Genomic DNA, 21,660 nt, shown 5'->3' with positions numbered 1-21,660 from the left:
GTTGGTTTTTCCTTTTCCTTCTTCTCTAAGTATAATTTATTACTCTTAACATCTTCTTATCAGATCCTGTCACACCCACAGGGGGATGTCGTGACCTCCATGAGTGTTCTGGATGAGGTAATACAAATTGAAAATCATGTTTATTTGTGAAATAGGCACAATAATCATTGATTTTTATTTTATGGATCAATGAAAGAAGTAGTTGTGGTAGCAAACATGTTTCTATCACTTATTCTGAAAAACTTCTTCCAGTGTTTCTTCTTCTTTTAATTACATTTCTGCTCTTTCGGGCTCGTTGATCTTCATCTCCCTCTCTGTCCTTCGCTTCCTTAGTTGATGTTCCCAGGATTCCTCTTTGAAAGTCTGCAGGAATGGGTACAAACACAACGGGAGACATTTGAACACACCATCCTGTCTCGCGTCTGCATGATCTTTATTATTTATTCATTTTGGAGCTCATAATAAGCTAAATAGCATGTTAATGGGAAACATACCAGTAAGAGTAGAGCAAATACGTCTTATGAGTGTTGTCTTCAGCTGCTTCTGGGGAAAAAAATCTGCACCTATCTTAATCTAAATGTTTCACCCAATTGTCTTCAACACTACAAAACTCATCTAACACGCTAACATGATTGACCAGTCATTGAAAACAAGAATGCAGCAGCATGGCTCATCCTTACGTCTGTGTCTCCTGATGGTGACCTGTCACTGACCCTCAACTGTCCTACTGTTGGCAGCCGGATGAGTCCGACCTTCCCCACCCACCTCCTCAGAGAGAGCCCAATGTCTTTGTAATTCCTCAGGGAATCAAACCTGTTCTGCAAAGAACTGCCATTGAGGTACCACAATATGTGTTGTATTAAATCCTTTTCAAGGAATTCAAAGATAATGTGATGGTTGAGACTAAAGCAGTGACGGATCTCTGCTCCGCCCTTTCAGATACTAGCGTGGGGCGTTCGTAATCTCAAAAGCTTCCAGTTGGCCAGCGTCAACTCCCCCAGCCTGCAGGTGGAGTGCGGAGGGACGGTGGTCCAGAGCTGCGTCATCCGCAGCGCAAAGAAGAAGCCCAACTTTGACGAAAATAAGCTCATCCTTGATGTGGTGAGAACACAGAGACGCACATGCTCACATTATGTAGATGTAATCAGCACAGAGGCTCGCTGCTTTCATGGCTAATGAGGCCCTTGCTGTGATGTGGCTTTGGCCAGTAATTTATCTTCATCAGTGATGCCACAATAGTGTACTCCAGTCCTCTGCGTTCTGTTAGCCATAAAGCAGGAATTTTGTCCACAGATGCTACTTTGTAAATCAGGTTTCTGCAGTTAAAAATAGGCCACAAGCCCAAAATTACTAACACTGGTAGAGTCAGAAATCCTGCTTTTATCCTAAATTTCACTTTAGAATTCAACAGAAACAGCAAAAAAATCTTAATTGGACTATCTGTGTTGGTAAATCATTAATTAATTCACTATTTGCACACATGTTATTCAAGTGTACCACTTAAATGTTGATTCTAATCAACATAATGTCAAGTGAGATTGGTCTCTTGTAGTTTCTGTTCTTCTAATATGAATCTGCTTTCTGTAACGGTTCATTTTGGTGCCTATCATTCTGCCTAAGGGCTTTCTTTATGAACTCCAAAGCTTAAATGTGGAAATATTGCTCTCATTTTTCCAAATGGTGACTCCAGAGAGCTTAACGTTAACAATATTAAGGTCTTAAGTTGATCATTTCACAGTTTTATTGTGACAGCTTTAAGTGGATTATGGAAATATTCACATATTTTCCCTTTAAATACAGGTCCGCGCATTGGCACCAGTGGTTTAACGTTGAGATTAAGGTCCTATTTTGACCACGGCATGAGCGTGACAACCTCAACTGGACGGTGGAAATATGCACTTAATTTTCCCTCAGATTAATTCAAACTCTGAACTCAGTCCAGGCTTTTAATGTTAACAATATTAAGGTCTGAAATTGACTGCGTAAGTGTTTTTGTGTGGCACAAGGGCATAAGAAAATGTCATGTGCATAGTTTCCTTAAACTCAACTCTTCAAGAGTCTAACCACTTAATGTCGGTTCGCTCTCTTTAATGTGCAAGTTCAAGATCATCAGTCCCACTCAAACCTTTTCTAAATGCCAGACAGGTCAACCAGATCATTTTGTCTGGATAAATGAGGCTATAATTACAGGGAAGCCCAGTCACGGCTATACATTTTCTTGGATTTATGAAAACGTGGTGGTGCAAAGTCAGGTAATAAAACTTGGGAAATAAAAATATTCTGAAAATTACAGACATTAACTACAAAACTAATAATTAGAATCACAGTGTGTTTGTGCCTGTCATATCAGTATAAATCAATATCTCAGTATCATCTATTTTGAAGAAAAGGCTAGTATTAGCATGTTAACCAGCGGGCTGATGAGTTAATACACCAACATACCATCTAGCTGTTTACTTTAGTTGCTGCCAGTCTTCCTTGTTTTTGTCTGTCCCACTGTGAAGTTCCCAAACTTGAGAACAATGCCACTTCCTATTTCCTGACTCCGCAATGGCCGCTGTGCCAAAAAATACCTGTTTACTCCGAGATTAAAGAAAAACAACAGTAATTATAACCAATCAGCATTCAGGCGGCCGATCACAAGAAGCCCCTCTTATCTCTGCAGAGGCTTCCCCGGGAGGACCTTTACATGCCGCCCATTGTCATCAAAGTCATCGACAACCGTCAGTTTGGGAGGAAGCCCGTGGTTGGTCAGTGCACGGTCCAGTCCCTGGAGGAATATCGCTGCATCCCTGACGAGGAACAGGCAGTCGAGGAGGAGGGACATGAATGGAAACGTACGTGTGGTGAGAACACAAGCTGGCCCAGTAAAATAACCGAATTAGGAATGAAGTGTCTTTCCCTGCTGTGTGTGTGCAGGTGAGATGCCCCACTCGGCCTGCGGTGATGTTTTTATTGACATTGATGACGAGCAGCCCCTCATGCCCGACCAGGTAGAACCACCTGCAGACATCCACAGAGGTTTCAACACACAGAACCAATCTTTATCTCTTCGGGAAGACTCATGACAAAATATACAGTATAATATAAATAGTGGTGTACTTATTGAAGAAAGCCAGCTGAAACATGTTATCAACTATGGAAACTTTGATTGGAGATTGTCAGAAATTGAGTGAATTGTTAGCGCTGAGTGGGGTTTTCTGTTTTCTTCTGATATTTGTTGTGGCCCGTAGTGATTTAAGCATACGTCTGCCATTTTAGAGAAATCTGTCGACCATAGAAAATCTTGGAAAATGTTCTGTAGGCATGTTGAAAGTGTTCTGGGTTTGATGTTAATGGGCTACAACATGGAAAACCACCGAATCCGCCCTTTATATTGAAGTTCAAAGACCGCTCACCCACCGAGGAGTCCTCTTTTTTTCATTCCTGTCAACCTCGTCTCCGAGGATACAATGAATCAAGGCTTCTGTTCTGGGGTCTTTCTCTGTTTTCTATACTTCTCATCACTTTTTCCTCTCCATTCACTTTCTTTTCACCTCCTTTTGGCTGTCATCATCCTGGTCTTTTTCCCTTCTCCCTATCGTCTCCTTTTTATCTCCAACCCCTTAACCCCTTTCTCATATTCTGATCTCCATTTTATGGCTCTACATTCAATTCTCCTGTAATGTCATTTGCTTTTATTCATTTTCTCTCCTTTTTCTCCTACTGTTTCAGTACCATCTCTTTTATTTTTTGACACATGCCCTCTTAAACACATAATTCATATTCGACATACTCTCATTCTGTGGTTTGAAACCTTTAATTCATTTTCCTATTTCTTTTCTTCACAGACACCTGATGTGTTCATGTTAAAATTTCCTCCTTGTTTCCTGTAAATTGTTCATTCCTGTTTCATTCCTTTAACATTACACGTCCATTTAGGCTTGTTCTGTACACTGATATCAGAAGTCGGAATGATGTTGACAGCTGAGTGCGAGTCCAGTACAACTGGAGGACCACATGCTCAACAATGATGATGATGAAAACTTGCATATATGAACACCGTCTTTCTAATGTTTGTCCGCTTGACATCCAAAAGCTGGCGCCAGAGAGAGGAAAGGTTTCAGTTGGGCCCAGTTATCCTAGTTTATTTGGATGTTAGCTCATGTAAAAGACTTGGCATCTTATCTAATCACATGTGTTTGTTGCTAACAGGTGTGTGTTGTGTTGTCTCTGCGTGCATGTTTCCTGCAGCTTGCAGACGGGGCCAGCTCAGCTATCATTAACCTCTCCACCTCTAGTTCCAGCCTCCATGTAGGTAACATCACCATCATTTAACTCATCCACCTGCAGTTAAACCCGTTAATGTTAAACATCCTTTCTGTGATTCCCTTTCACTTCCTGTCCTCTCTGTCTCAACTTCCCTTCTCCACGACATCCACGTTCCTCTAAACCCATTCAAACATGCTAACATTGATGTATTTTGTAAGTGTTCACACTGGCAACACTGGCTCTCTATAGGTCAGAAGGTCCAAATATCACCGCCCTTGCAGAGCTGCAGACTTGTGAGCTTCTTGTTGACATTTCTTCATTTTGGTTCAGAATCTTTGTAGAATGATCCACAGTACGTTGTGCATATTTGACACAAAGAACTTAAAATGGCATGAAGTACAAAGCGCTACCAAGGATGTTTGAGAGACAAGTGTGAGACAGTGTTATGGTCACTTTATTGCAGTTTTTAGGGTTTAATTCAGAAATACTGCCTTATTTTTATCTGCACCACCTTAATAAGTTGAGCTTTCGACTCATCCTCTGATATAAAAGTAACAGTAAGTGAAATTTAAGTTCCACATGCAGAATTCCTTCTGTAAAATCAGAGAGTCTTCAATTAAATGACTGAGATCTAATATTTAAGCATTCGCACACGTTGCCCTAATACCCCATGTTCACTGGAAGCCCCATGATGGTTTATTTACAAGACTGTAGCAAAGATCTAATCTCAGAGAGAATTCCCTGCATTTATGAAGCCTGTTTAGGTCCAGCAGGAGATGTAGTTTTCATCTAGATGGGGGGATTAAATGTTAAATTGTAGAAAAACAGAGTTATTCAGAGAGGTCTGCACACTAAGTCACATGTTTACCAAAGATATGTGAGCCTAGATTTGAAAAGGAGACATTGCTCTTCATTATAGGTTTTACAAAATTGTTATTTACCTAAGCCAGGTCAACCTAAAGGCCTTACTCACTCAATACACACTTCCAATAGGACTCTCTTTTCTACACTCAACAGTAATTGTGGGTGATTTCTTTCTCTCTAAACAAAGATATTTGTTTTTATTAGGGATCAGATATTGAAACAAGTCAAATTAAAGGCTCAGCTTTCCTCCTGGCAGGGGCCAAAGTCAACAGAGCTTCTATAGAATCTCTACGCCACAAACGTCTGTAGGCAGACTGCTACTAAAGGGAGGGACAGAGAAATGAGAGAGGAGAGAAACTGACTTTAAAAGAAACAGAGGGAAGGAAAGGAGGCAAAAAAGAGGGACTTCTAATATCTCATGGCACCAGAAGAGGAAAACTCCCTCTCTCGTGTGCTGCAAAGCATCTTAATGTCTCCAGAAATCAGGTCGCAGGCATATGACGGTGATTAGCAGATAGCCGCAGCAGTGTGTGTCTTTAGACTCCGACTGCTAGCATAAACACAATAGCGAGAAGAGGCTTTTCTGAAATCCTCCAAAAGTGAGGCGAAGTGATGTGCTGGTCACCTCCAGCACCTGAAGGCTGAATAGATTTGCTGCCTGGCCAAAAGTGACTGCACAATCCTGGGTGTGTTGCTGTACCAGTCAGCCTCGCAGGCTGGTTTAACAGTTCTGTCTGTACTCGTTTTCACTTTTTAATCTGCCACAAAATGAAAATTCAAAGCTCGAGAATATGAGCAAAAGAAAGCGAATCCAGACAGAATGTCCTGCCAAATGCACGAAGACCACGTTGCCGTGAGCGTGAGGCCGACGCGGTAGCTCCCGTTTTTATCAGGCTCTCCTGGAAGTGGGGATTCCATGATTCAGCGTTGGCCATCGCTGCTCACTTCTTCTTTAGGTTCTTCCAGAAAAAACTCCTGGTGTGCATCATTCCCACCACATCAGAAGACATTTCGGGCAAATTAACCGAGACTGCACAATAGTGACCGGGAAAGCTTTCTGAAAAGAGATGTGGAGTGAAGCGCCACTGTGCAGCATGCAGCCAGAGATGCGGATTTAGACGACAAATGCTGCCCATTTTAACTTGGGTTCGGAGGCTTTTCCTTCTACCAGGATCCTGGGAATGCTAAATGAATCTCAGCATTTTAGCCTCCATTAAAGAGCCTTCAGGGTGTTTAGTAGTTGTGAATCATGACAGGGCAAATGCCCTAAACTCTCTCCGACTTTCCCATATTAATTTTTTGTTCCTGGTGCTGACATTACCTGGGATCAGCTTGAGTCTTGCAAAAAAAACAAAACAAAAAAAAACAGTTAAAGGTCATTATTCCTCATTTCCAACAGCATGAATACATATTTTGTCACATCTTGTGTGTTATTGTTACCATGACAGCCGTTTTCTCCCAAACCGCAGGGTTTCCATCGACCTACACAAGTTTTGTTTGAGCTCGAGCCTACCCAAACTTTAACAGTAGTCTCATGATAAATCAATTACTAATTGAAGTTATAGCATTCTGGTTCCAGTACTTTTTTTAAGTCTGTCTGCGGGTGACACTGAAAAGAAAGGTACAAAGTAGTTTATAAGATAGTTTGAATTTCAGAGTTTCAGACTAATTTGCAAACATGCCTAGTTCACTTGCTTTCTTGCTGGTCCTGCTAACACTGCTCTGAGAGGGATCCCCTCCAAATAAGCCTTTATGAAGCAGCTCAAAGTTCTTATGTAAATCCAGACGCTGTGCTCTCAGTTCTTGGCACTGCCAGTCCCTTTTGGTTAGCCTGGCTGCTCCTCCAGGGCGTAATGATAGGCTGCAGACCGCAGCGACACCCTGAAAGACCACTGCATGTGTGCGTTTGTGTGTGTTCGATGTCTCGGGCACGCGCAAAATGCCCACTGCAGTCTGGAATTCTCCACTGACAGCCTTAATCCGTCTGAACCCAAAGTCGGGACTGCGCACACCTGGACACACACTGGAAGACGCTCGCCGTTCCCGGCGCCCCACTCCTCAGTGCTGGACTCACGGCACCGCGCATGCATGTGTGTGTCATGTTCTACTTAAACCCCACGTGCTGACCTTTTCCATGCCAAGCTGCCACTTTGGAAGGATGAGGAATTCCATAGTTTTCCACTCTCGGTTCGGCGGGAAGCGGGAGAAAGGGGATTCCACCGAGAGCCGGTGCCATAAGAGCACTTTTGTTCTACATTTATGTATATGCTGCCACTAAAACACACACAAAGGAAAAAGTGGTGAATGCGTCACAAACGTGTGTGTTCACTTAGAGTGTTCCTCAGTGGGTTGAAGGTTGCAGGGTGGGGACAGGTCTGTGTGTGTGTGTGTGTGTGCGTGTGTGTGTGTGTGTGTGTGAAGGGGAAAGCTGGTAGATCTTTGCTTGGTGTGTCCCGTTGGTATTCCCCATCTTTGTAGTCGATGTTTCCTCAAGATCAGACCTAATTAATTATCCATCACATGCACACACACACACACACACACACACACACACACACACAGACACACACAGACACACACACACACACACACACACTCACACTTACAGAACTTCTGATTAGGCCAATTAATGTTGCCAATGTGAACAGACTTTACAATTAAATGAATGCTGTTTCCTGGGTTTCATTCGAAAATGATTTATACCCACCCCCTCAATGAGAAACCGTCCATCAAATAGTCATCAGTGGACATTTGAAACACACCGTTTTTATCCACACACACAGCACAAAACACAAGAGCTGGCCTTAGGCTGACTCGCAGTTGTTGCAGGTATTGCCAGTAGTCATTTAGCAATAAAGTGTTGAATTATTTCTAATCTTTTTAATAGTCTATATTTCATTTTGGAATGAAACCTTTAGTGAGAATAAGTGCTGTGTGCATGTTAAATTTAATATGTGCTTGACCTCCTCTTGCTATTAATGCTGACGCAAGATGGTGCAGTGGGTAAGTTTGTGAACACGTCTCTCTCTAGTCGTACACACCGGTCAAACCGTGATCGAATGTGGTATCTCTTGTATTTGTAATGATTGGAAAGGTGCTGATGAAGGTGGGAATTTTCTTCCTCTCGATTCTCCATCATTTTGACATTGGTTGTTTTCATTTGGCGGTTGCTGAAACCTCTTTTTGCAAGGGAAACAATGGAGGCAGATGTCCTAGTCTTACATCAGAAAGGTGTGCTTGGACGTGATGGCTGACATTGACTGATGTGTTTGCGGAGTGCTGCTAACCAGTGCACACGTGATCTCTGTGCAGGGGTCATGTCCAAGACCTGCAGCTCTGTCTCATTCACATGAGAACAGAGTGCCCCTGTTGAAAAGAGAGAGGAACATAATAACAGTGCAACTTCGTTAAAAGTGGGCATCATTCCTATAATTCAGTCAAAACGTAAATGTCTTGATATTGTGTTTTAATGACGGATGGACGAAACCGTGGATAAAAAGGGATCACATCCACTTTGTGCCCGTTGCCGTTCTCATATTGCCCTTTTCCATTGCCTCAGAACATCCATATACCATGACCTTAGTGCCACTAGAGGCAGCTTTTTACTTGTGTTGACGTGGGTTGGCTAATGCCATGTTGCCATGCAATCACTGGAAAAAGCATGAAAAGCAGGTCATTTCCCAGCCTGGTGGCGTGTTGCCATACAAAGGCTAGCTCTACTCATTACTGCCGTTTTCATACCGTTTCATAAAGGTTAAAGGTTAACACAGCAGCCAAGATCATTTGCAAAATCATACTTGCTAATGATGGTCGGGTGGCCACAGTGACCACAGAAATAGAGGGAACTTTGAGGTCATTTTCTATAAAATGGGAGTTCAATCCAGAGAAAAGGTTTGAGTGATTTGAATCATAAAGCATAAAGCACATTCAGAAGTGAATTATTTATAAGACTGTTTCCTAACCTCCCTGCTAACCCCTCCGACCTTGTGGCCAACAGGAGGAGGAGTTCATGGACTGGTGGAGTAAATTCTACGCATCAACCGGCGAGAAAAATAAATGCGGCACATATCTGGAGAGAGGCTATGACAGTCTGAAGGTAAGACCGTGCTGTTTATGTATCCATTTGGTCCAACGTAAATGACTTCAATGAACACACTGAGGACCTAAAGGGCATGAAGTCAATCACGAAACACTCCAGTCCTCCATCCCTCCCCACCTCCCCCTCTCTTCTCATGCCCTGTTCTCCATTGTCTGCCATTTTCCAACGACTCCAGTGAGTCATCTGTGTTGAATTTGCTTCTGCAACACCACAGTGGGACATATTTGGAGAAAAGGCCACTCTCCGATGTTGGCGGGCGCCACTCGAGGGATCACGTCAGCTACTATCAATATATGACTTTAGACTTGTTCTCTCCTTCTGCTGCGGTTCTCCCGACATCCCAGGAGCTTGTCCGCCATCGCCCACGCTCGGTTCAACCCTTATCCCCATTCTCTTGGCCCGACTGCGGACCTTTCCCTCCAGTGGGACTCAGAGAACACGTCAATCTTCTGCATCGTACCCAAACAAATGACTAATGATGTCTGAATTTGGCAATTTTCTTTACTCTTATTCTGGACCTATAACCTTTCCCTCGAACGCCATTTTGCATCACTGCAGCAGATTTAACTCTTTCCTCTTTACGTCGTCCCACTTTCTGAGAACTAAATGAACAAAATGCTGTTGGCCCCGTGTGTTTTTAAGGCTCTGTGGTATAATGGATAGTACATTGGACTTCTAGGAGGTGTTTGAAGCTATTCAAAGGTTGTGGGTTCGAGTCCCACCAGAGTCTACTTTTATGTCCTGATATTGCCAAGTAACTACTTGTTTCATTATCACCTAACCCTCTGATCCTCATCGCTCCTGGATTTACTGTGGCAGCTCCATCTTCTCCCAGATTTCCCTTTCCTGCTTAAATGAGCAGCATTTCCCAAACCTTGCCTCCATTTTGCCTTCCTTTCACCCCCATGCTGATCCTTTAACCGTCATTGAGCGACTCCTGTCTGATCAGACATTCAAACCCCACTTTCACCCCAGGTAAATCCATCATTTGCGCCTTCGTTGCAACTGTGCCGTCTTCAAGGGCTCCTTTCTGTTTCCATCTCACACAGACGTTGCTGTTGCATCAGCAGTGCCGCACAGGGTTTAGCTATAAAACGAGCTTTATCCTCCTCCCCTGTCAACCTTTCCCTCATTTCTTTTGACCAAGGGTAGTATTGCTTTTGCCACAAAGATGCCGTTGTTCTCCTCCGTGTTTTGACTCGCTTCAACTTTTGTCCTCTCTTTTTAACCTCCCCTCCCTCCTCCATCCTTTCACATCCCCTCACGTTGCTCCCCTGGTGCCTGCTGTGGTGCAGGAGAACCGGGCCTGCTTGTGTTCCAGCCTTGTTTTTCATCATCCCAGTTTTCACACCTCCCAGCCTCCTTTGATTTTTCTTTTGTTTTCTGTTTCATGCAGCCGAACCATCATTCTGCTTAGATTAGAGTAAGATTCCCTTTTACATGTACTGTCAGAGCGTGCGGTGGAACACGTAGGAAACTTGTAGATCTGACGGGCGATCTTTGCATTTTCTGTCATCACCATATCAACCACAACCACTCATGCTGCGTCCAAGCGTTCTCCCCTCTCCTCTCCCGTTTCCCTCGGTGCTGGGTTTGGTGCTCAAGTACTGAAATGAACCCCTGTTTCCAGACCTCAATTTCATTTACATCATCCCCCTTCGTCACTCTTACCCCAGACCCCATCCCTCCTTTTCCAAAATGTTTGCCTCTCCTCCACCCAAAATGTTGAACCTTGTTCTCTTCCTCATCTCCTGTCATTTTCTCTAGTGTGGGATTTTCATGTCCAACCTTCTCCTCTGGTGCTCATGAGCTTACTTTTAGCACCTTTACAGTTTTCCTTGCTAGTGCGGCCCTGAAATGAAACACTCTTTCCAAAGAGCTCTCTGGGAGTTCACCTTTTCAGCAAGTTGGTGCAGAACTGTTGTTATTTCAAGTTGGGAAAAGAGTGAGGGAACTTCTGACTGGTGTAAACAAACATCACTAAAGACCGGGCCTGATCTGAAATTCCACTAGGAAAACCACTGGAACTGATATTTAACTCTTTTGAGATAGTGTTTTTTCATGACATATGTAGAACTTCAGCACTGCTCTGTGTTCTTTCTCAGGTGTTCGATCAGGAGTTAGAGAAGATCGAAGGCTTTAAAGGGTTCTCGGATTTCTGTCAGACCTTCAAACTATACAGAGGAAAGACTCGCGATGAAGGAGAAGATCCGTCAGTGGTGGGAGAGTTCAAGGTAAAACTGTCCTTCCAGCTGTTCTGATATAAAAGGCGTCACACTGTTCCGAAACAGAGCTCAGTTAATCCTGCAGTACCTCCTCCTGACCACAGGATGGCAACTGTAATACACAAGTTTCAAGAAGTCTACATCATATCCTTTGTTAAAATGAAGAAATGATACACACCGCTGAGCCGATGACACCCCAAAACCTTCTCGTTAACAGGGAATGTTTAAGATCTACCCTCTGCCAGAGGACCCCTCCACCCCTGCTCCACCCAGACAGTTCAGAAAGCTTCCCCCCAACGGCTTAGAAGAGTGTTTGGTCCGAGTCTACGTCATCCAGGCTCAAGGACTGCAGCCAAAAGACACAAATGGGAAGGTAGCATTTCTATTTTGTCGCCTTTTATGCTTTATGATTTTTTAAAAACCCATAATTAAGACTTGGCTGATAAGAATTCATATAAACTTTAATTGCTGTAGTAAAGTGAAAGACAATGGGTGCATGGTGATGGATATTATGTTAAGTTTTAGAGGGAGATGATTAAAAGTTATTGAAAACTTGGTCCTGTCTTCCAGTGTGACCCCTATGTGAAGATAACTTTAGGGAAAAAGACAGTGAATGACCATGAGAACTACATCCCCTGTACGCTGGACCCCATCTTTGGCAAGTGCGTACTGATTTCTTTGACCACCTCACTTCATTCACAGCACCAGATCGAATACATCAGCCAGGATTCTGCCTGGATCATTTGCTGAGGATCCGCCACATTGGACACAAACGTCCATGGGGACGTGTCAACAAGGCTAACGTAGTAATTACTAATCAGATCACAACTAACACAACAGAGACGCATCACTGAAGAGGTGACATGTTGCTTTTCCCCTCAAATTCCCTGGTGAAAAATGAGCGCTGGGTCCGCTCTGAGTGCTAGTTTGTGTGCTCTGGCGTTGGTTACATCTCCTAATGTGTGGAGGCAGTGTTCAAGTTCAACCAGGTGCTAAGCCGTCCTTTTTGTACCAGAGCCTCTCTAAACCCAGAATGTCCCAGAATGTCTGGGGCCCCAAGAAAAACCACCTGTTACCTCGGAGCCTTTTGGCATCTCACTCGTCTTAAGTTAACTGTGTGGCATAATTGTGGTTTGAAAAGTGAAAACGTAGCTGCAGAAAAGTCAAGGCTATTCTGATGCTCTTTAAACATGGGAAATGATGGGCGGACGTCCTCTTTCCAGCCCAAACACATGACTCAGGTCTGAGGTGGGGCAAACGTTTTCCATGATGACATCGGGTATTGTGGAGCTAAACGCATTGTTGATGACATGATGGGGTTCAGCAGGGGAGTGAATGAAGTGCTCGCTGATGACCCCGTGGTCCCTCCATCTTCTCCCTCTGGTTTGTTTTTCTTACACCAGTAGGGGTAGCTGCATTCCCAGCAAACAGAGCGTCATGGAAGCGCTCTCAGAGTGAACTCACACCTTTGCTGATCTGTTGCCATTGCAGGATGTTCGAGCTCACCTGCTCCCTCCCTCTGGAGAAGGATCTTCGGGTGATGGTTTACGACCACGACATGCTGACCAAAGACGAGAAGATCGGGGAGACTGTGATTGATTTGGAGAATCGCTTCCTGTCTAAATACGGAGCCCTGTGTGGCCTGCCCCAGTCCTACTGTGTGTGAGTTGAGACATGCGACATATTGAGGATCCTAATATTCCTTTGTACACCACATCCTGTCAAGATCTCCACCAGTCAAAACCAGTTTGTGCGCCTCACACCCATCATGTCTTTCGCCTGTTAGATCGGGTGTGAACCAGTGGCGGGACCAGCTGACACCCAGGCAGCTGCTGCACAGAGTGTGTGAGCGGAGAAACCTCCCCAAGCCCGTCTACCAGGAGGACGCCGTGCACTTCAGGGGGCTCCAGTACACGGCAGCTGACCTCGGTGAGTGACACATGCTCACAAAACCTGGCACGGATTTGGAACTTTAATAAACGCCTTGTTATTTTAGACTTGGTTGATTCATTACTTGATGAATGTGTATTTGTCCTTGTATTTGCTACATATCAAGAACCAACACAGTAACAGGATATTTTTACAAAATGCAGCCATCTTGGCTGGTCCCCAAAACTTCAGAGGACTGTTCGCAGGTCAAAACATGGTTAATATTGGGTTCACGTTGGGGTTGGAGGATTAGTTGGATGGTTAGGGTTATGGGATGGAGCTGGGTCGTGGATTACATCTGTGAAAGTCCCCACAAACACAGAAATATGTGGGAGTGGGTGTTCAGTGGCACTAACGGTGCCTTAGTTCAAATGTTCCAGCCTTTCACTCTTTTTGACTCTGCTCATCCCACACACACACACACACACACACACACACACACACACACACACACACACACACGGCTCCATCAGACCTTCACCAGCTTGAGAACAGAGTCTATGCTTGAGTGTTTTGTGGTTCAGTAAATTCACAGCAAATAAATCACTCTACACTGTACTCCCACTCCGCCCATATCTGTCCCTGTCTTCTCTTTTTCTCTATATTTCCCTTTTCTAACACTTTTCTGACTCTCCACTCTCCTAAATGTTATGAAGTAACCAGCTGATTCAGGGCCAGCTGCACTTTAAAATCAACGTGTTTTATTTCCAGATTGATGTAAAGAAAAACTAAATTGCAGCTGTATTGCGTTTGACATTTGGTGTTTTCCTTGGAATTGAAATGGCTTTAAAAAATATAGTTTGATTATGATAATCTGGGAGGTTTATACCTGGAATGATGTAAAGTAATGTTGTACTGGAGAAGAATACACAAAATCACACTCCAACACTATTTTGGGTTAAAATTTTCCTCGTAAATTTAGTCTTTTGTCCATCTGTCTTCATGTCAGTGTGTACGTTCTTGATCAAGCATCACTCGTGATATGATTGATTGGGGAAGCTCCTTTATCTTCTTCTGCAGTTGTTTAGTGGATCCTCACCAGAGCATTAGCGCCCCCTACTGTTTCTTTGTAGGGATTTCCGCTATTGTTTTTAGTTTCCTTCAACAGCAGCTAATTTTAAATGAAGAGTATGGATTTTCTTCTGTGTATATTTCTTTTTTCTGATTCCCTCCCGGCTTTTATTCTATGTTTTTCTCCTTCATTTCTTGTTTTCTATGCTTCTTTTTGCATCACCTCTTTCTGGAAGTGGAAATTAAAACACTGGGCCACCTGAAATGTGCAAAGATCACACACACACACACACACACACACACACACACACACACACACACACACACACACACACACACCAAAGAAACACATGTTCCACGGCTGGTGCAACCCAAGGTCATGGTTGTCGTTTTGGTGATTCACGGTACAGCTCAGTGCAAACGTGCACGCACGTGAGTGTGAGAGCCAACATCAACATCGCGGCCGTCTCCTGGTTAGCAAGGAGCCACCGGCGCCTTTTCTTTCCACGGCTGCGGCGGTCAGCAGTGCGTCAGCCTGCTGTCCATCAAGAAGTGACTGATAATTACCTGGGGGTTTCACTCTTCTCCTCCTCAACATTTTTAATTCCTTTTTTATTTTGCTGCTGTTGGTCCTTTGTAATATTTTGCCTAATTTTGGGTCTTTTGTTCAGGTTTCTTATTTCTCAGTGTCTATTCTCTCAATTATTTCAAAGATTCTTGATCTAATTTTTCATCTAATTGTCGAATTAATTGTCTTTCATGGGTTTCATTGTGGGTATTTTTCTCTTGCATTAATTAAATGAAGTCACTCATTTTGATCTATGAAAATCCACAAATATTCCAAATGATTCTCCTTTTTTTCACTTTTGGTTTTGCCTGGAAGCGACGCTGATTTTCCTTGACTGTGATGTGAAGTCCAGCTCTCCCTCCCAGTCCTCCCAGTTTCCATTTCCACTCTAAGAGCTTTAACAGCCTCATGAAGAGTACCCTGACTCCCATTCAAATCCAATGATATTTGTTTATTTATTTATTTCAGAGGACAAGAATGTATCCAGACATCACCTCGGCCCGATTAAAGAGCAACTGGCCCTTCATATTTTGAGATCTATGGGACTGGTCCTTGAGCATGTGGAGACGAGACCACTGTACAGCCCTCTGCAGCCTGAGATAGAGCAGGTATATAATCTGTGCGTGTGTGTTTTCATGTTTGTGTGTGTGTGTGTGTCCTGATTGTTTTTCGGTGCTGTTCCCTCAGGGCCGTCTGATGATGTGGGTGGATCTGTTTCCCAAGTCCCTTGGACCACCCGGACCCCCGTTCAACATCACACCCCGCAAAGCAAAGAAGTACAAACACAGTCGATGAGGCGTTGCCAGACGAAACCTTTTCCTTTTCAAACCTCCGTATCTGATACGCTGCGTCGTGGCTTTCAGGTTCCTCCTGCGCTGCATCATCTGGAACACCAGCGACGTCCTCCTGGACGACGTTAGCATCAGCGGCGAGAAAATGAGCGACATTTACGTCAAAGGGTAGGTTACTCCTACCTCTTATGTCGCTGTCACTCATGAATAAAACAATTAAATCAACCCGCGGGACATTCTCAGCTGGCTGGATGGACACGAACACAACAAACAGAAGACCGACGTCCACTACCGCTCGCTTGGAGGAGAGGGGAATTTCAACTACAGGTTCCTGTTTCCGTTCCAGTATTTACCAGCAGAGCAACTCTGTGTCGTGGACAAGAAGGTAGGAGCAAAGGTCAGGCGATGCTGACAAATCTTCTAATCAGTGCTGTGAAACGACATAAAAAAAGATCATAAATCCAAGCAAAGCCGCTGCGGAGGGGAGACGGAATAATGTGCAGTTCCCTGAAATTAATGAAAACTATTAAAGCAACATTTAGAAGATGGAGGGGCAATTAATTTGCAGAGTCTCAAAACTCAACAGAAACTTAAAGTGAAGCACTAGAACAACATCAGATGGAAAACTGGGGGAGCGCTTGCTGTTCTTGGACGGGAACTCAGCCTCTTTAGCCGTCTGACCGCCGACATGCTTTACGGCGGCTCCCGTCCGATCGGAGCAGCGTCCTCAATCAGCGAGCCACCGTGCAGAGGAGCGGGACTTTGGAATAAAAGCTCTGCTGGGCGGAGAACTTTCAGTGCAAACAGAGCCGGTGCCAGAGAGCGAGGCCAGGAAGCTCAGCGGTTAGTGATATAATGACTGAGTCACAGGCGTTGATCAGCACCACTGTCAACACTCGGGCCCACGTCCCTCTCTGCTTGATTAGTCCGACTCACAGAAGTTAATGTACGACTTCCCTCCTGGTTTCTGTCTCTATTGTGTCACAAAACAGAAAGCAGGGGTGCCGCTCTGATGGAAATGACATTTGTGACTGTTTTTTATTGCCCTACAGCACAATTTACAACTGAAAATGAGCTTTTCTGTCAGGCTGAATGACTCCAGATATTATAGCCTGTGAGATAGGGGAGACGGCTCGTGAGAGAGGCAAGGGAAGAGTAGATTCAGACATGCTTCATCTTCATGAAATAAATCATGTGAGGGTACTCAGCACGGAAAATGACCCGAGCTGACACTGGAAGCCCGTTTGATTTGATAGCAGAGGAGACGGAAGGAGAGGAAGACGAATGGGTGGAGGAAATGAGGCAGAAGCTTGAACAAGACTCGGCGTGCTGGCAACTCCCAGCAGCTTGATGGATGTTGATAGATATTGCAGAGCTCACACACTCCCGTTGGAGTGTGTTTAAGAGTGTTTTTGCATCGTTATGAGGTGAGAGCATATAGGCTCGGACGTTTGCCTCCTCAGCATTCCCATTATGTTGGGTAGAATTACTGCAGAGCCGAGCTCGTCTGACAGGGCAGACAGAATATTCAGAGGAGCTTCGGGAGTCGGGATCAGTTCCAAACCTCAGAGGAAGAATTCTGCATTAAATAAACCATGTGACCTAATGTCCTGCTCAAAGGCTTTATGTCTTTTTTGGGGGGTAAATTTAAAACCAGGGAACACCTGAACCTTGGTGCACATCCACAGCAGCTATGCTAATTTCATTTTGAGGTAAATTCTGCTTTTTCTGCTGCTGTCGAATTGTAGCATAATTTGGGAACACCACCCGGCAACGGTTGTCAAAACCAACAGTTGTGACATTGACCTGCAGCGTAATCCCCCGGCCCCAGGGAGAGAGTGAGCTCAGTCCGGATCATTGATTACTGATCCCCTTCCTCATCAGATCTGATGGTTGATATCCGTCAGGGAGGAGCTGGCAGCGTTCATCGTCATGGAGATTTGCCTGATGGCTTCGGCTCCACAGCCCGCTGTAACAAATCTAGGATTTACGATGAAGCGCTTTCCTCTTTTGTTTGTCCGCAGGAACATTTCTGGAGCATTGACAAAGCTGAGACTAAACTGGCCCCCAGACTGACCATCCAAGTGTGGGACAACGACAAGTTTTCCTTCGACGACTACCTGGGTAAAGCCGCAGGGGGCTGTGGTTTGAGTGAAATCAGGAGAATGCTGCAGTTTAACGGGCACAGACGCAGACGTGGTAGTTGAGAAACTACAGCTAATTTACTGTGGGAATTATGCAATGACGCGTGCGTGCTAACGTTTGTCTTCAGAATTAGCGCTCGTCCTTTTCCACTGCGCTGGCACATTTCAGAGCGAGGAAGGGCCCGTTTTATTTTTCTTTCTCCAGAGCTCAAGCTGTGAAAACGTTGCCTTTCTTTCACCCCGGCGCTGCCCTCAAAATAACTCTCTCACCCCCCCCCCCCCCGCACACTTTGCGTCTTCTTTTTCTTTCCTCTGGCAAAGACAGAAGGGATGACGGTCTGCGGACTGGTGCGTCTGCGGTGTTTTAGCCTGGGGGGACAATGAGGAATCCAGACTCTGATCCGTCACTGTGCTGCTCTGCCACGACGCGCTCGCTCCAACCGTCCTACACCCGAAGGGGTGCGAGACCACCTCAAAGCATTTTCTCCATTCCCGCCTGTCCTCGGCTCGTCAGCCCGGACCACACGATGTTAGTCTTACGCTACAGTCTGAGGGTCAGACACGAGCCAGTCTCCCTCCTTCATGCTGGCAAATTGCAGCTAACTCTGGAAAAGCAATTCTCGCGTCCAGAACAATCATCAATCATACAGAGCCTTCTCCTAAACTACTGTCTAATAACAGACTCGGCGTTCAACCATAAAACAATAATGCCTCATTCACTTTACTGCAGGTCACCTGGTGATGGACCTGAACCACATGCTGCGTCCAGCCAAGTCCCCTGAGAAATGTAGCCTGCAGCTTCTGGACCAGCCCAGGGACAAGCTGGTGTCTCTTTTCGAACAGAAGACGGTCAAAGGCTGGTGGCCCTGCACGTGCGACAAGGACGGGGAGAAGATCATCGCTGTGAGTGACGTCATATTCTAAACCAAGAAGGAAACGTATCCTCTGGAGGGAGCTTTGCCACCTTATGTTGGCACCTTCCAAGCTAGCAGCTACCGGTTAGCTGAACGGGGTTTGTGGGCCTGTGTCTTTTGTGTCCAGGGGAAGGTGGAGATGAGTCTGGAGATCGTGACAGAGGAGGAGCAGGAGGAAAGACCAGCCGGCCTCGGCAGAGACGAGCCCAACATGAATCCTCACCTGGAGGAGCCTCAGTGGGTCTCTCACACATGCAACAACACTCTCGTGCACACAAACACTCATCCATCTGTCCTCCCAGGCGCCCAGAGACCTCCTTCCTGTGGTTCTCCTCCCCCTATAAAACACTCAAGTTCATCCTGTGGAGGCGTTTCAAGTGGGTAATCATCCTCTTCATCATCCTCTTCTTTATTGTGCTCTTCCTCGGCGTCTTCCTCTACTCCTTCCCGGTAAGTTTGAGACCGTCAAAGATCTGAATCCTTCCTATGAGGAATCTGAACTGGGAATTTTCCACTATCATCACATTATCAACAATTCTCACCCTCAGAACTACGCTGCCATGAAGATGGTGGGGCCCTTCGGACCAGCCAAGGCAGCAGAGTGATGGAAAGAGGAAAGAGACAGAAGAATTTAGCAAATATTCATCCTTTTTTTCTTCTCTCAGTTCTCCCTTCATCTCTCCAAATTCACTCGCTCCAAACAGCAGCGCCCAGATCAGGAATGGTGCCTCATGTTCAGAACCACCCCTCTAACGTGTGCAAATGTCTTTTATTGTGCCATTTCTACATCGGCAGCAGAATTTCAAGCTTAGCATGATCAGATCTCGGCACGGGACGCCCTCTGTGCCTCCGCTCTTCCTCTCATTGTGACTAAAAGCCTTCTTAAATGTCAAAAACAGCCCATGTAGCATCAAAGTTTGTGACGGGTGATGGTTTTTACCGCCCGCTGGTTCTGCTTTTATGAAGAGGCAGGTCAGGCAGCGGTGAGGGACTCGGAGTTTATCGCTCAAAAAACAGGAGGAGGAACCTCTCGGAATCACTTCACCATGATGCCTTCGAGGCAATTGGAAATCTCCACCAGATGTGCTCAGCCACAATCACAATATCTGCCTTATATCAGAAAAAAAAGAGGCGCGTTGGCTTCCTGGCATCCTTTCCTTCACCTTTTCCTCTGCTGTTGGCTTTCCTTCCTTCTCCCAGAAACCCTCCCTCCATTTCCTCCTCCCGTCCTCCCGCTCTCTCCGGGCGGAGCAGGTTAAGTCTGCGGATTTGCTCTTGTTGGTCTGAGGCTCTGACTGGTATTATTGCAAAGCCTGGCTTTAACTAGATGTGTGGAGATAAGGACACAGAAACCAAAGAGCCCAACTTGTGACGGACTGAAAACAAACACATTTAAACTATTTATTCCGTGTGTGTGTGTGTGTGTGTGTGTGTGTGTGTGTCTGCAAACATCAATCAGGCCTAAATTCAGAAGCATCCCTTGTTTATGGGGGCAGGGACACATGCTTGATTTATTTGCTTTAGTCTCCATCAAAGCTGAAATTTTGGCTTTGTTCTCCTTGGTTCTTTCGTTACCCACCAGTTACCAAACATCAAGTTGTTTTTTCTTTTGTCCTTTTCAAGGAATTTGGTTTCGGAATCTTTTCATCTGTAATTTTGATGCCTTTTGTTCGTTTATATCGCTGCAAAAACAATGAAAAAAAACCAATCATGTATTCAAACCAGATTTAACAGCAATAACCATGGAAACAGTCCTGCTGCTGGTTACTCTTGCATTTTTCAAAAAGCCTTAAAAGAGTGAAAGATTGTTTTCAGCTCAGCACTTATCTGCCGCTGCCAGTAAATGTGCCTTTAGCATTTAGCCTTTAGCTTCACGTCACTCTGGATTTCTTCTGTTTTGTGAAATTTAAACTTCGCCTCAAAGAACGGCCAGCGATTGGAAAATTGGAATTGAATTTTCAGGCTACTCTTCCTCTCCTGACCACGCCTCTGTCACCTGCTGTGATGTCACGGATGTGGGCGGGGCCCGATTCAGTGGCTACTGTGCAACGCTAACTGCGACAAAGGCCCGATGCCACGAAACTGCACTACCCTGTCAAGAATGTGTCTCAACTGCTGTCACGTCCACTTTACCCATCGCCATGACGATTTCTTCTGCGTTTTGGTTTTGTTTTTTTTGCAGTGTTGGTCAGTATCAGAGCCTGAATCTATTCCCCTGTGTAACTGTCCAGCACAACACATGCAAAGAGTAAAATCACGTGCACGGTGTCGTGTTGTATCCTCATTAAAACCACATTTCTGGCAACCATTGTTTTGGGTTTGTTTATTAACATAAAGTGACTGTTGGGTGTAAATACCAGACTGTTGGGTCTGGTATTGGTTCACATTTACGGTTCTCTCATTTATTTGCTCTCTTAAAGCATCGACTTCGCTAAAGTTCAAACACGTCATAGGATGAGGGTGATTTTCCTGATTCTGGAGGGACTTTGCCCTTTGATCTTCAAAAAACAAATGTCGTGGGGCTTTGATCATGAAGCAACAATGTTAAGTAGCCTTCTCTCGCTACGTACAGGTAGATACGCTAAACTTTGGGTGTAGGTCCCGATGTGTGGGGACCCGACCTGCTTGGTGGAGGTCTGCGCTCTCCCAGCTCGTTTCTTCCAATTAAAGCTTGTGATTGTTAGCAAATGTTTCCACTCTGCTGCCATCCCTCCCGCCGTGTTCTTCACTCCTGCGCTGGGAATAAGCAGGAATTTAGGTTCAGGTTCTGTTAAACTGGTCTGAAGTCTTGTCAACTCTTAAATACCTGTTTGAACGCAAACCAAAGCCTCGCGCGTGCGTCAGCAAAAGACTACAATTAACAC

The 21,660-nt window shown here is 45.0% G+C and overlaps 1 protein-coding gene and 1 non-coding gene across 11 annotated transcripts in view; both read left to right on the top strand.

The window, feature by feature from the left end:
- dysf (dysferlin, limb girdle muscular dystrophy 2B (autosomal recessive)) overlaps positions 1–21,099 on the top strand; it is a 39,002-nt gene extending 17,903 nt beyond the window's left edge. For 4 of the 10 annotated variants that reach the window (XM_029840177.1, XM_029840176.1, XM_029840180.1 and 1 more), the window contains 23 exons: positions 82–117; positions 334–375; positions 738–839; positions 940–1,101; positions 2,666–2,837; positions 2,920–2,993; positions 4,234–4,293; positions 8,107–8,118; positions 9,113–9,211; positions 11,320–11,448; positions 11,657–11,812; positions 12,010–12,101; positions 12,931–13,101; positions 13,226–13,368; positions 15,416–15,555; positions 15,635–15,723; positions 15,811–15,906; positions 15,982–16,123; positions 17,763–17,862; positions 18,613–18,785; positions 18,924–19,033; positions 19,099–19,246; positions 19,345–21,099. In XM_029840177.1, the coding sequence (XP_029696037.1) occupies positions 82–117; positions 334–375; positions 738–839; positions 940–1,101; positions 2,666–2,837; positions 2,920–2,993; positions 4,234–4,293; positions 8,107–8,118; positions 9,113–9,211; positions 11,320–11,448; positions 11,657–11,812; positions 12,010–12,101; positions 12,931–13,101; positions 13,226–13,368; positions 15,416–15,555; positions 15,635–15,723; positions 15,811–15,906; positions 15,982–16,123; positions 17,763–17,862; positions 18,613–18,785; positions 18,924–19,033; positions 19,099–19,246; positions 19,345–19,401 (2,505 nt within the window). In that variant the 3' untranslated portion in view covers positions 19,402–21,099. The remainder of the gene's footprint in view (positions 1–81; positions 118–333; positions 376–737; positions 840–939; positions 1,102–2,665; positions 2,838–2,919; positions 2,994–4,233; positions 4,294–8,106; positions 8,119–9,112; positions 9,212–11,319; positions 11,449–11,656; positions 11,813–12,009; positions 12,102–12,930; positions 13,102–13,225; positions 13,369–15,415; positions 15,556–15,634; positions 15,724–15,810; positions 15,907–15,981; positions 16,124–17,762; positions 17,863–18,612; positions 18,786–18,923; positions 19,034–19,098; positions 19,247–19,344) is intronic. The other 6 variants (XM_029840186.1, XM_029840182.1, XM_029840183.1 and 3 more) reach the window with 3 other exon arrangements.
- trnar-ucu (transfer RNA arginine (anticodon UCU)) lies at positions 9,856–9,944 on the top strand. The gene is given in 2 exon segments: positions 9,856–9,892; positions 9,909–9,944. It is a non-coding gene; the product is annotated as a tRNA-Arg (tRNA).
- Positions 21,100–21,660: the final 561 nt, after the last annotated feature.

Source organism: Takifugu rubripes, chromosome 8, assembly GCF_901000725.2.
Source record: "Takifugu rubripes chromosome 8, fTakRub1.2, whole genome shotgun sequence".
Lineage (NCBI taxonomy): Eukaryota > Metazoa > Chordata > Actinopteri > Tetraodontiformes > Tetraodontidae > Takifugu > Takifugu rubripes.
The sequence above is the reverse complement of the archived record's forward strand: the minus strand, read 5'-3'. Positions and strand labels throughout refer to the sequence as shown.